General features: G+C 43.3%; 2 protein-coding genes across 3 annotated transcripts; one reads left to right on the top strand and one right to left on the bottom strand.

Moving 5' to 3' along the window:
* Window positions 1–642: 642 nt before the first annotated feature.
* Window positions 643–10,604, top strand: LOC128443106 (NLR family CARD domain-containing protein 3). 2 transcript variants are annotated; one of them, XM_053425856.1, is made up of 9 exons: window positions 643–798; window positions 1,222–1,359; window positions 1,743–1,862; window positions 2,333–2,547; window positions 2,764–4,672; window positions 5,735–5,908; window positions 6,450–6,623; window positions 6,997–7,170; window positions 8,903–10,604. In XM_053425856.1, the coding sequence occupies exons 2-9, from the start codon at window positions 1,229–1,231 to the stop codon at window positions 8,919–8,921; spliced, it is 2,916 nt and encodes a 971-aa protein (XP_053281831.1). In that variant the 5' UTR covers window positions 643–798; window positions 1,222–1,228; the 3' UTR covers window positions 8,922–10,604. The 2 variants fall into 2 exon arrangements, with proteins under 2 accessions (XP_053281831.1, XP_053281838.1); XM_053425863.1 differs by lacking the exon at window positions 6,450–6,623.
* Window positions 10,605–12,613: 2,009 nt separating this feature from the next.
* LOC128425791 (xylosyl- and glucuronyltransferase LARGE2s-like) lies at window positions 12,614–13,393 on the bottom strand. Its single transcript, XM_053412965.1, has 3 exons — window positions 13,305–13,393; window positions 13,022–13,217; window positions 12,614–12,811 (listed from the first exon to the last, which is right to left on the bottom strand). The coding sequence occupies exons 1-3, from the start codon at window positions 13,334–13,336 to the stop codon at window positions 12,614–12,616; spliced, it is 426 nt and encodes a 141-aa protein (XP_053268940.1). The 5' UTR covers window positions 13,337–13,393.
* Between the last annotated feature and the right edge of the window lie 327 nt (window positions 13,394–13,720).

Genomic DNA, 13,720 nt, shown 5'->3' with positions numbered 1-13,720 from the left:
TTTATAAAAAAATTTTTTTAAAAGACTCCTAATGTTCAATGTATTCCATTTTACCTGTTAAAGGATAAATACATTCATCAAAAATAAAAAATGAATCCTGTTAACAAGCTCTGAATAAACTTACCTAACTTGACTCTGTAAAGTTTGTCTAGAATCCAGGTTCAGTAAAATCTCTGAAACGACATGGGTGTGTGTGTGTGAGTGTGTGTGTGTGTGAAAGGCACCTCCCCCCTCACTCACAGGGACTCAACACAGAAGGATTCAACATCAGTTTGAAACGCGGCGACTTAAAGTGAAACATAACAAGAGGTGAAAGTGTCGTTAATGACATTAAGAGTTTGTTTTGTTGGTGAATGAAGTAAAAATTCAAAAATGAAGAATTTACAAATAAGGTAAGAGCAGCAGAGTCCGTTCACTTGAAGTAGCTGCTCAATGATCAGAAGGTTTGGATCATTTCACCTGAGTCTTACACACTGGAGCTTTAACTGGTCTGTGAGCAACTCTCATATCTACTGTAAAGAGAGAGAGGAGGAGCCTGAGAACAGGGAAGTGTCAGACTCCATTTTAATGTGTATGAACAGGACTTATAACTGGTTGTTTCCAAGAGTGAACTGGTTCAACAGGGAGGAGGAGCATGAGAACAGGGAAGTGTCAGACTCCATTTTAATGTGTATGAACAGGACTTATAACTGGTTGTTTCCAAGAATGAACTGGTTCAACAGGGAGGAGGAGCCTGAGAACAGGGAAGTGTCAGACTCCATTTTAAACTGGATGAGCAGAAGGAAGAAAAGTGAGCAGGTGAGTGTGAACACAACTTTCTGAAAGTTTTACTGTCTCACTCTCACACCTGCTGTTAACATCCGTCTGCTGATCACATGACTCTAAGTTTGTCAGTTCACACCTGGTGACAGACGTAGTGTCATGTGATCGGATCCCAGAGACAGATGTGATCAGCAGCTGTGGAACAAAGAGCCTTCAAAGGACTAATTAACAGAGTTAACTCACAGTTTCACGTTTAATCTTCATCACATCTGTTCATCAAGTGTTTAATAACAGAACGTGTTTTCCGAATCATATGTTACAGTCACCTTAGCGTGCGTGTGCGCGTGTGCGTGTGCGCGTGTGCGTGTGTGTGTGTCCTCGCTTGGTATTTTTGGGTGTGTTTCTTGAACAGACTGGTTTGTCCTGATTCCTTTGAGCTCACAGTGTTTTTCCTCTCAGACTGAAGATGTTAGGTTATGAGGAGGAAGAGGAGGACAGAGCAGAGTCTCCAGGGTTCAGCTGTGTGTCTCTGAAGAGTGACCGGTCCATGAATCAGCCTCTAATCTTCAGTAATGAACCTGGACCTTCACACACTAAGTAGGAGACCTGCTACAAACATGTGAACCTCCAAACTGAATCCTCAGAGAATAAAACAGTGAATGATGTGTTCTGTTAAGATCTTGAATCTAGTTTGTCGGATGATGGAACTAAGCCTACGCACCATCAAGGAAGACTCCCCATCGTTATTGACCAATCCTGTTCTACCTACTGTGATAAAAGATTACAAACGCTCTCCGTACGATGAGACTTTTGTCTACCCCATGCTACTGATTTAACCGAGGCTGTTTATGAGTGCCCATAGCTATGCTGTTAACTTTTCATTGCTTCTTAATAAATACTTGTTGAATTAGACCTGACAGACTCTTCTCATATTTGGGACAAACGAACAGTTCTGAATAAAAACATGTTTGTGTTTGCAGAGGTCAGGACCACAGACTGAGAGCAGAGTCTCCAGGGTCCAGCTGTCTGTCTCTGAAGAGTGACCAGTCCATGAGACATCCTCCAGAGTTCAGTAATGAACCTGGACCCTCCCCCACAGAGTAAGAGACTGTTTCTACTCTGACCTGCTCTGAAGAGGATCTAGTTTCCTCTAGTGTGGCCCCTGCATTAGGACACAGCTTCATTGAAGTTGGTGACTAATTTGTCAGAATCACTCAAAGAGCTCAGACCTCCACCAAGAACCAACACGCTCCTTATGAAACCACTTTGAAATCCACGAGAGACTCATTTTGATTTGGATCTGCACCAAATTCCACACACTGGTGAACATCAGTCCTCTGAACAAGTCTAGGAAAGAGGACCCCCCCCCCCCCCCCCCCCACCATCCGATCTGGTTCACAGACCAAAACCTTCCACCAAGTTTACTGGTAATCTGTTGTTTTTTTTATAATCCCACTAACGAACAAACCAACCAAAACACAAACATACTGGGTGAAAACAAAACCTTCTTGACAGAAGTAATGACAACCTGTGACTGTGACATGTGAGTTATCAGGAAATGTCTTCACAGAGAGAGGAAGAGGAGTCATGTTTCTGAGGAGGAGCAGTCGTCCTGCTGTGCTTCGTGTCAGGACGTCCTGAAGGATCCAGTCTCCACCAGCTGTGGACACTGGTTCTGCAGACAGTGCATCACCTCATACTGGGACCAGTCTGGTTCTTCAGGAGACTCCTCCTGTCCCCAGTGTGGACAAAGATCCAGAACAGGAGCTGGAGGTCAGACAGCCGGTCAGAGCAGCACTGTACATGTGTCTGCTGATGTCTTCACTTCTGACAACAGCACATGTGGTTTTATTTTGTTCCTTCATACAGCATCAACATTTAACATTGTTAGAAAAACACAAAGTTAAAAAGCTTTTATTTTCTGTAGTTTTTCTGTATCTGATGAAAACAATCAGCAGATTCTCAGATTCTCTGTCTCTCACATTGTTTCTTGTCTTTCAGCAGATCGTGGTCTGCAGGAGGTTTCAGATGAACATAAGCTCAGTGTGAGGAGGAGATGTGAACATGTGACTGAAGGAAGTGATGAAACAGGAAGTAGAACCCTCCTCAACAGGATCTACACTGAGCTCTACATCACAGAGGGACAGAGTGAAGAGGTTAATACTCAACATGAGGTGAGGCAGCTTGAGACAGCTTCCAAGAAGAAGATCCTCCACGACACTCCCATCAAGGTCCACGACATCTTTAAAGCCTCCACTGACCAGCAGAGCAGCATCAGAGTCGTCCTGACCAACGGCGTCGCTGGCGTTGGAAAAACCTTCTCGGTGCAGAAGTTCACTCTGGACTGGGCAGAGGGTTTAGAGAACCAGGATGTGGGTCTGCTGACTGTGCTTTCGTTCAGGGAGCTGAACCTGGTGAAGGACCAGCAGCACAGTCTTCTCACGCTGCTCCATGTTTTCCATCCAGCGTTACAGAAGCTCACTGCAGAGACGCTCGCTGTCTGTAAACCTTTGTTCATCTTTGACGGCCTGGATGAAAGCAGACCTTCTCTGGACTTCAACCACAGGGAGCTTGTGTCTGAGGTCACACAGAGGTCATCAGTCAACGTGCTGCTGACAAACCTCATCCGGGGGAATCTGCTTCCCTCGGCTCTCGTCTGGATAACCTCCAGACCTGCGGCGGCCAATCAGATCCCTCCTGCATGTGTTGACAGGGTCACAGAAGTACGAGGCTTCACTGACGCCCAGAAGGAGGAGTACTTCAGGAGGAGATTCAGTGATGAAGAGCTGTGCAGCAGAATCATCTCACACATCAAGACGTCCAGGAGCCTCCACATCATGTGTCAAATCCCAGTCTTCTGCTGGATCAGTGCTACAGTTCTGGAGCACATGTTGACCACAGACCAGAGAGGAGAGCTGCCAAAGACCCTGACTGACCTGTACTCACACTTCCTGCTGGTTCAGACAAAGAGGAAGAACAACAAGTACGGTGAGGGACATGAGACGACTCCACAGCAGCTGAGGAGGGCTGACAGGGACGTTCTCCTGAAGCTGGGGAGGCTGGCACTTAAACATCTGGAGGAAGGAAACATCATGTTCTACCAAGCAGACCTGGAGCGGTGTGGTCTTAATGTCACAGAGGGCTCGGTGTACTCAGGAGTTTGTACTGAGATCTTCAGAAGAGAGTGTGTGATCTTCCAGAAATCAGTCTACTGCTTTGTTCATCTGAGCGTTCAGGAGTTTCTGGCTGCAGTCTACATGTTCCACTGTTACACCAAGAGGAACACAGAAGAACTCGACAACTTCTTGGGAACATATGGGAACACAGACAGTACCTTCTCCCTGGATGACCTCCTGAAGAGAACCATGGAGAAATCCCTCACCAGTAAAAATGGTCATCTGGACCTGTTTGTTCGCTTCCTTCACGGCCTCAGTCTGAAGTCCAACCAGAGAGTCTTAGGAGGCCTGCTGGGTCGGACAGGAAACAATCCAGAGATCATCCAGAGAGTCTTAGGAGGCCTGCTGGGTCGGACAGGGAACAATCCAGAGATCATCCAGAAAGTCTTAGGAGACCTGCTGGGTCGGAGAGGGAACAATTCAAAGATCATCCAGAGAGTCATCAACAACCTGAAGGAGATCCAGAGTGATCGCATTTCTCCTGACAGAAGCATCAACATCTTCCACTGTCTGACTGAGATGAACGACCACTCAGTTCATCAGCAGATGCAACAGTTCCTGACGTCAGAAAACAGATCAGAGGAGAAACTCTCTGAGATCCACTGCTCAGCTCTGGCCTACATGCTGCAGATGTCAGAGGAGGTTCTGGATGAGTTTCATCTGGAGACGTTCAACACATCACAACAGGGTCGATGGAGACTGATCCCAGCTGTGAGGAACTGCAGGAAGGCTCGGTGAGTCCAGACATGATCAATAACATGTTCAATCAGTGGAGATGAGTCGTTCTTCAAATACACTCAGTGTTAAATGATTATCATTGTTTGGGGCAGCATGGTGTTGCAGTGGTCAACACTGTTAGTGCAGTCTTTCTGTGAGGAGGAGGTTCTCCTTGTGTCTGCTGGGTTTTCTCTGGGTTCTCCAGCTTCCTCCACAAACCCAGAGACATGTAGATCCAAGTTAGATTAATTGGAGATTGAAATTCAGTGTCAGCTGAGGGGAACGAGTTTCATCTGCTCAGTGATCAGCTGCTTCATGATCAGAGCAGAAGCTGCAGCTGGTTTGTACCGAGCCTGAGTTTCTGTGTCCTCTTCATTTTCATCTGCATGAACTGAACTTGGAACTCGTTCTTTTTAAGTGTGAACTGGCTCAACACTGCTTCTGCAGATGGGCTCAGATTCAGATTTCACATTAACATTTAATTGTGTAAAAGTTTGGTTGTTTGTTTGATTAAAAAAGAAAAGGAAAAGCATTCAACCATCTAATATTTGCAAAAAAAAATAAATAAATAAAAATAAAAAAGGCAAAGAAGCCCCGCTTGTTTAAGATAAAGGTTCTTTGAGTTTATTAAAGACATGTAATGTTCAAAATAGCATCATACTATGTTTGCTCAGCGGCAAAGCAAAGAGACAGACACATTTTATTATGGTGTGGTATGTTTGAGTTTGATTTTATTGTATTTTTCAATCTTACTCACTATCATTTAGACTTGTCATCAATTAACAAACTAATGTTAATGTATATATCCATTTTATGTAATTTATCTTTCTGTTCCCACAACAATATACAGAGATATAAGGGATTTTTCAGGCATTTAGAAACGGTGATTATTCAGATAAATCACAGCTTCTGTGTTTAGGATGAGAATCACTGACTGTGCCATTAAACTGAAGAAGCAGAACTGAAAATATCGTTTTTAACATGTTCATGAGGCAAGAAGGGGATTTACCATTGTGAGGGTCACATTATCACGTTTTGTATGAATGTTGTGTTCTAACAGATATTTTCTTTAATTACAGGCTTGATGGTTGTCTACTCTCAGAGACTCACTGTGAAGTTGTGGCCTCAGCTCTGAAGTCAGACCCCTCACATCTGAGAGAACTGGATCTGAGTAGAAACTACCTGCAGGATTCAGAAGTGAAGCTGCTGTGTTCTGGACTGGAGAGTCCAAACTGTCGACTGGAGACTCTGAGGTCCTTAAATTCTTCTTCTTCTCTTTTCCAACTTTCTTTCTTATTGGGTCATTATTTATTTAGATTGTCTCAGTTCTGCTCTGCTCACTGTCCCTCAGTCATCTGTGACTCACCCAGCCTGTCAGTCACGTCCACCTCATCAACACCATTCACCTGCACTCACCTGCTTCTGTTCACTGAGAAAGTGTCAGTAAATAACATGTGGACTGAGGCCGAGCACTCGTCCTCCTCAGGTTTTCAAAATAAGACACATTCTTATTGAAACACGTTAGACAGTTGATAAGTATAGAAACAAACAGGAAGTGACTCTCAGGAGCCATCCCTACTTTAAACATTGTTTAATTACACAAACCTGCTCAGTGACCAAACACACAGAGAAGAAGGTGATGAATGAAACAATGGTCCAACATGTCTGATCTGATGTTTATCTTCAGGTCACACACTTGACTGAGGTCAGCAGCATGTTGAGAGTCTGTGTTGACATGATGACGATCCACAACAACAGGAGGACACATTCTAATATTAATATTTCTTTTTCCAGGTTGAAGAACGGCAGTCTGTCAGAGATCAGCTGTTCTTCTCTGGCTTCAGCTCTGAGGTCAAACCCCTCTCATCTGAGAGAACTGGATCTGACTAACAACAAACTGCAGGACTCAGGAGTGAAGGAGCTGTGTGATTTTCTACACAGTCCAACCTGCCGACTGGAGACTCTGAGGTCAGTTCACTGACTGACTTTTGTAGATCTCATATCTATAATACAGCATTTATAACAATTGATCTCATTTAATTATAATTTAACATAATTCCTCTTTACACATAGCTTGAATCCATTCATTAATTAATCTGTGACATTTTAAATATTCAGCTAGTTGTTAAAACACTGAGTTTAGTTCTGGATTTCCTAAACTGATCTGCAGGACAGAGACCGGGTCCAAATAATCTATTATTACTGAATCAGGACATGTTTTTATTCCAACATGTCTGATTTCATAATTATCTTCCATGTTATGAGTCTGTGCTGATATGGATATTTGTATGTTATATTCACAAATGAAATCAGTTTAATTCACAGTTTATCATTTATCCAGGTTGGGGGGCTGCAGTCTGTCAGAGATCAGCTGTTCTTCTCTGGCTTCAGCTCTGAGGTCAAACCCCTCTCATCTGAGAGAACTGGATCTGAGAAGAAACGACCTGCTGGACTCAGGAGTGAAGGAGCTGCTTGATCTACAGCACAGTCCAACCTGTCGACTGGAGACTCTGAGGTCAGTAGATGCTTGGAGTCAGTCCACGCTGCTTTCATCAGTATTTTACTCAATACAGTCAGTATCACAGTACAGATCCAGGGTCTGTGCTACCAAGCAGGATTTGTGGTTATCAGGTTAACTTCAGGTTTAGTTTTTTCAGTTCTACGAAGCTCGTCCACTTCTTAACGAGGTAAATAACCATGGTAACTTATGATGAACGGCTAACCTGCTCCAGGTTAAGTTGGAGATCAACGCATATAGAAGCTCCGCCCACTGACCACAGTGACTCTACACTGTTGTGTGGTGCACACTCTCCTTAAAGGGACAGATAAGGGAAGTTTAAATCAACGTCTGGTTGGTTCAGTTGATCTCTAACTCACCCAGAACATCTCAATCTCTCCAGACTCATCCTGTCCCAAAAACACCAGATGACCTCAGTCAGCTTCCTGGAGACAGGTCCATTTGTTTCTATTGAGTAGTGACGTGAGAGGTTTCCACCATATTGTGTGTCCTCAGAGTCAGTGTGTGTCCTCAGAGACAGTGTGTGTCCCTCAGTGTCAGTGTGTGTCCTCATGACCGTTAGACAGTGTGTGTCCTCAGAGTCAGTATGTGTCCTCTGATATATTGTGTGGCCTCAGTCAGTGTGTGTCCTCAGAGACAGTGAGACACTGTGTGTCCTCAGCGACAGTGTGGGTCCTCAGAGACAGTCAGACAGTGTGTGTCACATCCTGGGATTCAAACGTTTCTCATCAAGAATCGTCTTCTCTTACACTCATCTTGTTAGTAAACAACAGATTCAGATCTCATGGCCTCGAGTTATTTATCTCGTTCACAAACGTTATTATATCGTGGTCACGTAAAATATTTTTACCAAATGCCACCAGGGGGCGCTGTAGCTTACACATTGACACAATCCCAGATGTTTTTCCTGCATTTAGCAGCTGTAACTGAGTTTCTTTTATTCTGGATCATGTGTTTGTTCTCCTCTGAGTTTTATTTTCGAGCAGTTTGATCCTGGATATGAAATATGAGGCTCTGCTGTCAGTCAAACTGTCCATGTCTGTGATTGGTCATAGGCTGTTAACCCCGCCCCTTTTATGAGCACATACTCACACAGTGAAACATGGCTTCACCTGTAACAGCAGTAAATCCACCTCTCAGGTGTCCACTCTGCACTTTGACATGCAGAGGACACACACTGAGCTCTTAGCGTGTTCATTCCAACATGTGAACATCAGAATCAGGTTTAGTGGCTAAGTAAGTTTGCACAAACAGGGAATTTGACTTGGTAAAGTGGCTCTCAGATGCTTACAAATAATACACATCACAAAACAAACATAACAAAACAAAACAAAGCAAAACAAAACAATACTAACAGTCTGAACAGTGCAACGGTCTAAGAAAAGAAGTGCAGGTGTGCATATTACAATTATCCAGTGAGGGTGAAATAAGTAAACATAATTAAATATAATTATAATATAAATTATATGTAATATAATTTAATTCACTGTACAGTGCTTATTATACGGACCCAGAGTTATTGCACTGTGCCACAGTGGGTTGGCTGTTCAGAAGTGAGACGGCGAGGGGGAAGAAACTGTTTTTGTGTCTGGTGGTTTTGGTGAACAGAGATCTGTAGTGCCTACCAGAGGGGAGGAGTTTGAAAAAGTTGTGTCCAGGGTGAGAGGGGTCTGACTCACAGCTGATGAAGTGAGTCTCTGGAAACACTGATTTCTTCTTCTCTCAACAGATGGAAGTGGTCTTTGTGAAGGTGAGTTTGAAGAGGACAGTGTGTGTGGACGGAGGCTGAGGTGTGTCCTGAGGATCCAGAGGCTGAAGCAGCAGCAGCTTGTGTGTAGAGCGGCTCTGACTGGGCCTTGTTGCTGGGAGGCAGAGTGGAGACAGAGCTCCAGAGGAATCAGAGGAGGTAGCCAATATATATATATTCACCCAAAGTGCTTCAATTGGTCATGAAGACTAGAACAGTTGTTATATAAATAAAGAATACAACGATGTCAAAGCTACTATCCTTTTCTATTCTACTGTTGGGACCTCGTATTTGTGAACTACAGTTTGTCCTACATGTGTAGTCCAAGTTGGAGCACATGTTCTTTGTTCTGGAGACAAACCAGAGCCTTCAGAACCCAGTTTCCCGGCTTCAACGTCACACAGAAGTGTGAAAACTGGACAGGGACACAAGTTTCAACCACTATAGGTCACTCTGGTCCCCATGACCCATGAGGTCACCAGGCCAATATAAGCCCAGTTCTCCTCTGTTTCTTCCTCTTTCTACGCATCCCCCGAGAGGAGAAGTGAGGCTGTGCAGCTCACTTACTCTTTCAACTCAACTCAACTCTCCGAGAGGAGCCCACCTCTCTTTCTGCTCAACTTCAATGGAGGAGAGGTACAGCTTGCAGCTCACCTCACCAAGGAATCCGCCTTCCAATCCAAGCTCTACCAACCTTCAAGCAGGCCTGACTGGAGGAGACTGCTACAACCTTCCAAAGGCCGCGATGCAAAAGCCTGCCTAAGAACAGCACAAGAGCTGCATCGCACAGCAGAACAACAACAGGAGCCGCAACCCAGCAAGACGACTTCACTGGACTTCAAAGAGCACAACCTTTTTCCCTTTTCATGGACGGGTAACACAACTGGGATTAATAATTATATGTGGCTAAGCAAAGACTGTTTATTCGATTCCGAGTGATGTTTATAAGTTTGATTCGTGTTGCTGTGATATCTTGGTTATAAGTTATTTGAAAGTTAATGTTAGTCATGTATGCTCTTCAGTCTTTCTCATGCATCTTGTAACTTTCACTAATTTGACACACACACACATCTGTCTGACCCCCGCTACATGTCAGAAACATACGGGGGGGGGGGGGTTTATTGCCCTCATATGGGCCAGCCGCCATTTTGAAGGCACACTCACTCACAGACACACACACACGCATACTCTCATATATTCATATAGCAAGTACAACTTTAGTAATTTGTTTTTAAACTTTATCTTTTTCTTTCACAAATGTTTTAATGAATGTTACATAAGTGTGAATTTTTCCAACCTCTACACTGTCAAGAACTTTTTCAACTCTGCTAACTATCTATAGGGTAATTTTGTTTATAGTTATTAATTTAATTGTTATTCAGAGTTCCAAATTTGTAGTTTTTACTTTCATGAGACTTAATCAATAAATTGGCTTTCTTTTCCCTTCCTTTGAAGGGTAGTGCCCTGAGGTAACTTTAATCAATTAAAGTTTTTAATTTATTTTAATATAAATATTTTTTATATTCAGAAAAATTTCTGATAACCAGATTCATTAAATGCCCTAAGGCACACCATGCAATGGTGTCACGTTTAAAGCATAATTGAACAACACTACTCTAGATGCATCCACATGTTTTGTGTTGTCATGGTGACTCTAATAAAGTGAATTGTCTGGTGACAAACACGTCGTCTCACTCTAAACTATTAATAAACTGACATTTAAAGAGGATGTGAAGTATCGTGATTCTTCACAGTTATTCAGTTTGAATTGGAAAATTTCCCCGGACCAATCACATGCATGGAAGATGCACACAGGCTTAAAACCATCGTCCTTAATAAATATTAAATTCATGGATATCCCGGGATACTTTTGGCCCTGCAGTGTCAGAATTTTAAATAATCTCAGTAATCCTCATTTTAATTCACTGGAGACTCTGCAGGAGCTGAGGAGGCGTCCGTGCTCACTGAGGTCGCTGCACGTATTCTGCAGAGAAACAAAAACCTGGAAACAGCCATTACAAAAGTGTTCATCATCAGAACACAAACTCAGAACGAGCCCACAGCCGTCACTCGTGTTCTGCCCCCGACTCTGACTCTCAGTGGAACTCAATGTGAATCACTGCTGTTTGGATGAAGGATCATGAAATAAAGTGACGCTCTGATGGATGAGAAGATGATTTTTAACAGAATTAAAAGACGATACAGATGAAAAAGAAAAATAAAAGTGGATGTTAAAGCTGGTTTCCCCCCGAGAGGCAACGAAGGCCTAAAATGACTGGCTTTCAAAATTAAATGATGTTTGTTCTGCTTTTCAAAATAAACCCTTTGATGAACCTGAATTTACACGGAGAGATCCTCAGATTAAGTTACTTATATAAATATGATTTAAAACCATGGATTTGCTTTCATGACCGAAAACAATTTATAAAAATATCAACACGGTCGATGGGACGGACACACACAAACAAACATTGGAAAAAAGAAAAATCAAAACAGGTAAAATCCAACTTAAATGAAACAACAGTTTCCTTCTGCTACGCTTTAAAATCAGATCAGTAAACTCCACCTCTTCTCTCCTGAGTCTGTAAATAAAGATGGACTATGAGATAGAACGCCCCCTTGTGGCTAGCTGCAGTACAGTTCGTAAAGCCCTTCTCCTTCATGTTAGCAGATTGGACATGGACCAAAAAAAAAGAAGTAGACTCACACTGATGTTCAAGTGTTCATGTTTCTAATCAGTTTGTTTAAATTAGTAATTTAATTGTGTTTAGAATATTTTTGATTAAACTGTCCATTTTCTACTGAAAAAAGAATCTCTTTAATTTATTAGTCATTGATTCTGATACATTCTGTGTTTTACTTATGTTGAAAAATATAATATAATATAAAATGTATTGTGAGGCCTTGATACCGTGGATTCACTCCAGTTTTGTACGGCAGGAGGACGTTGAGATGTGTCGTCCATCTTTATTTATAGTCAGTGATCGTCTTCATATTCATTATTATTATTATTATTATTAATATTCAGTATCCAAACAACCACTTCACTGTTTGATTTAGACTTAACTAAAAGACAGAGGGTTGTGGGAGGGAGGTTCAGTAGACGACACATTCACCCAGTGAATCAGACATAAAGAAACTAAAGCTCCTGAACTTCTTCTCATTTAAACATCTTCATTCAGATCAACTCACTGTCACATGTCTGTGGTCCAGTTCAGTGTCGACTGTCGTCTTCTGTGAAAACCACTGGGCTCCGTCTCAGTGTCTTTGAGTCAAGTGTCCAGATGTTTTGCACGTGGACGGACTGGTTCAAGCCCTGATTGTCAGAACAAATTGTAAGAATATGGTAATTTTCCCGATATAAAACGTGTCTGATCGGTGTGAACGCTCAGTCCTGCCTTCAGGAGTCCGCCTTCACTCCTTCCTGGACAAGTCTTCATCTCTGCGTCTCGTCCTCTGGAGGGTTAATGCACAGGAGCCCGGCATATTCCAAAGGGGCTGTGAAGCTTTTCCGTCATATTCGCACCAGGGTGTCACTATGGCCGACCGTCCGGCCCCTCATAAATGCTGAGTGTTCTAAAAATGTAAGTCGCTTTGGACAAAAGCGTCAGCTAAATGACATGTAATGTAATGTAATGTACATACCCGAGCTCCCAGAGCTCAGGGGCTGATGGACTCGGAACTCGCCGGCTCTCAGATGTTCCTCTGGGCGGTGAGGTACTTGAGAGCGGCCGAGCCGTACTTCCTGGACAGGTCCTGGTGGAACTCATCCTTCAGAGTGTTCAGACAGTTGCGGTAACTGGAGCTGGAGCGGAACTTAGAGATGTCAAAGCTCGGAGCGTGAGGCATGTGGATCATGAAGGCGTTGGGAAGGACCATCAGGTCGTACTCCTGAGGAAAATAAGATAAATTAAATCAGAGTGAGGAAAATGTAACTTCTTCTCTCTATCAGTAACAAATCTGCAGTTTTAGCCTTGATAAGGAAACGTTAAGGAAGGTTTGTGTTGTTCGGTGGAGAAAACTAAATTCACATCACAGCTGGATTGGTCATCCGCTTCGGACACAAACCATTTCCACATCATCATCTATTCGCAGACGTACCTGTGCATCCAGCTCCATGATGTGCGACACCTTGTTCCAGCCGAAGCCCACAAATCGCTGGTCGTACTCCGGACAGTCTCGTCTCACCACCACATACGGTTCAAAGTCCGGCTCCCACTCCACCTTGTAGGGGGTGGTGGCTGTTCGCCATTTGGCATAGTTGGTATGAGCGTGACCTTTGGGCCACACGTGATACCTGTAGAGGGCGGAGCGCTTAAGGTTAAATGACGATCACATCATCGGTGTCTGGCACATTATTCCAACAATCCTCCAGAGCAGGTACCTGAAGGTGTAGAGAGTCCCCATGTCCAGCATGGAGAGCAGCTCAGCTTTGGATTTAAGGAAGGACAGACGGTATCGAAGTGTCTCAAACGCAGGTTCAAATCGTACAAGGGCGCCTTGCGGCCTGCATCGATGGTTTCCTTCGATGGTTTTCCTTGCACGCTCGCCGCAGGCGTATCGTGCAAGGAAACAAACTGAAAAATTATTTTAAACGATATTAATGACAAATTTGATATGATATAAATGATCAAATATGCATCACATACTTTGTATTCCCCTTCTGTTGTCCTGGAGTTTTAATTTCCCAATTTTTCCAATCACATAATTAAATGTCCCCCGACCCATCCACTACAGCCATACAAACAGTCATATTGATAAAAAGAGAGAGGGGGGGGGGGGGGGGGGGTCCTATTAAGA

This window comes from Pleuronectes platessa, chromosome 1 (assembly GCF_947347685.1).
Source record: "Pleuronectes platessa chromosome 1, fPlePla1.1, whole genome shotgun sequence".
NCBI classification, from domain to species: domain Eukaryota; kingdom Metazoa; phylum Chordata; class Actinopteri; order Pleuronectiformes; family Pleuronectidae; genus Pleuronectes; species Pleuronectes platessa.
This window is presented reverse-complemented; position numbering and strand designations above follow the sequence as displayed.